Source organism: Cynoglossus semilaevis, chromosome 8 (genome assembly GCF_000523025.1).
Source record: "Cynoglossus semilaevis isolate Cse_v1.0 chromosome 8, Cse_v1.0, whole genome shotgun sequence".
In the NCBI taxonomy this organism is placed as follows: domain Eukaryota; kingdom Metazoa; phylum Chordata; class Actinopteri; order Pleuronectiformes; family Cynoglossidae; genus Cynoglossus; species Cynoglossus semilaevis.
In genome coordinates, this window is record NC_024314.1 from 29,098,284 (window position 1) to 29,100,422 (window position 2,139).

At 49.7% G+C, this 2,139-nt stretch overlaps 1 protein-coding gene across 1 annotated transcript in view; it reads right to left on the reverse strand.

The window, feature by feature from the left end:
• Positions 1 to 1,744, reverse strand: part of LOC103383056 (oxysterol binding protein-like 8) — a 15,994-nt gene extending 14,250 nt beyond the window's left edge. The window contains exon 1 of the mRNA XM_017034625.2: positions 1,442 to 1,744. Coding sequence (XP_016890114.1) covers positions 1,442 to 1,592 — 151 coding nt within the window. The 5' untranslated portion in view covers positions 1,593 to 1,744. The remainder of the gene's footprint in view (positions 1 to 1,441) is intronic.
• Between the last annotated feature and the right edge of the window lie 395 nt (positions 1,745 to 2,139).

Here is a 2,139-nt window from a genome sequence, read left to right on the forward strand (position 1 = left end):
ACTGCTGCTTGTCCTGCTGCTGTTCCTGCTGTTACTGCTGTTCCCCCCCCCCGCTGAGGGGGTCAGACTGACTGACTGAACTCTGTCTTCAGTGACTTCACTCTGGATCAAAGCTCTCAGACAGAAGAGAAAGAACGACAAGTGGACCAGTGAGTGGACCAGTGTCTGGACCAGTGAGTGGACCAGTGAGTGGACCAGTGTCTGGACCAGTGAGTGTCTGTAATTCATCACCACCGTCTGAGTGTTGACTCAGTGTGGAGTGTGTGTGAAACTCTCCATGGCAACAGTGTGTGTCAGATAATATTAAAGCTCTTATTTTATATCAACTGAACGACGGAGGAAGATGAAGAGAGGCAGAACAGCTTAATGCTCTTCCACTAGGTGGCGGTAGACAGCTATAAAAATGAAAAAGGTTGTTGAAGATCATTATCATTGTGTTTGACTTTCTTCAATTCCTGCAGCGTGTTGTGTTCAACTAAACAGGATCAGGTTTCACACACGGAGAAAAGGAAGAAAAGTTATACTTCAGTAAATCAAGACATCTGGTCCATCACAGGGCCACATATTAAACAACAACCATTCACACTGACGATGACTGGGACACACACACACACACACACACACACACACACAACAGGAGAACTACATGTACAAAGACCATTGGGAGTCAAACCATTGACCTTCCTGCTGTGAGGCATTACATCTAACCGACCTGCCAGGGTACCTGGCCTGACTACACTGATAATGACACAGGTCATTAGCACCGATCCCTAAGCAACTGACAACGATCCCTTTCTTTTCCATCGACTGCTGCCACGACGCCCTTGAGCCAAACAATGACAAAGCAAAATGTCTCAATGGTAAAGAGCGAGAGAGGGAAATATGTAACCTTGAAGCTGGAGTTTTCTGCTTCAACGTGTGGAAAAACACCGCTAAAAATAGGACTGAGAATTCCCTGGAGTGATGACGATCTCCTGGAAGGTGAAGGAGAGAAGGTCCAGACGTTCTCCTCAGCTGCTCCACTCCAGACCTTCAAACATCATGAGCTACAAACGCTCCTTTCATCTCCTCCGTTCTGTCAGTCGTCAACAACAACAGCCACAGGTCTGAGACTCAAATTCACGTCACAACTTTGGTTCTGTAGAGCCACAGGTCTGAGACTCACATTCACGTCACAACTTTGGTTCTGTAGAAAATCTAGAAAAACCATTCATTCAGACGTCAACATGAGCCCCAGATCTACGACCTCTGACCCCAGCTCTGAAACGTCAACATGATCTACGACCTCTGACCCCAGCTCTGACCTCAGGGTGAATCCTCTTTTCCACATGAACACAGGTCTGAAGGTAAACAACGACAGGGTAACTACAGGGTGTGAAGCAGGTGACGGGGGTGGGGGGGTCGGGGGGGTGACTCCACCTCTACAGCTCTGTCCACCAACCTGGCAGTGAGATGGGCGACAGCTCGTTATAGCCCCCAAAGGAAGCATTGCGGATGAGTTTGCGTCCGTCGGGATGCGGAGGTCGAATCGATGCCGTTCCACCGCACGTGGAGAAGCGTCGACACCCCCGCAGGCCCTCCTCCTTCATCATGGGGTCAGCGTTAAACTACCTGGGTAGGTAGTAGGGCAGAAGGGGTGGAAGGAAGGAGCTTCAGTAAGAACAGTCAAGGAACGAAGGTGGAGGCAGGAAAGACAAGTGGATCTGTCCCACGAAGACGGCAGCAGCAGCCACAGAGCCCCCCCCCCCACAGAGGGACAGAGGAGCGGAGACACAGTAACTCAGGCTCCGTCTCAGTGTCTCCGTCAGACGACAGCGCTCTTCCTCTCTCAGCCTTAGTCTGGTTCCCTCTGCTCTGAGTGTGTGTATCAAACCAGCAGCAGCTGAGCTAAGCCCCGCCCACTGCCTGGACCCCAGATGAGCAGCAGAGCTCCGTCTCTGATCTTTTTTTTTTTTTTTTTAAAGCTCTCACCGTATTTCAGTGGATTAACACAAATTAAACAGAGAGGACTCTCCAGCCAATCACAGCTGTCCAAGAGAGACCACGAGGAATGACCTAAAAACAGGCTGTAATTTAGAACTCGTTCTAAAGTTGAGAGCCTCACAATATGAAAACCCATCACCGACTGACATGGTCTGT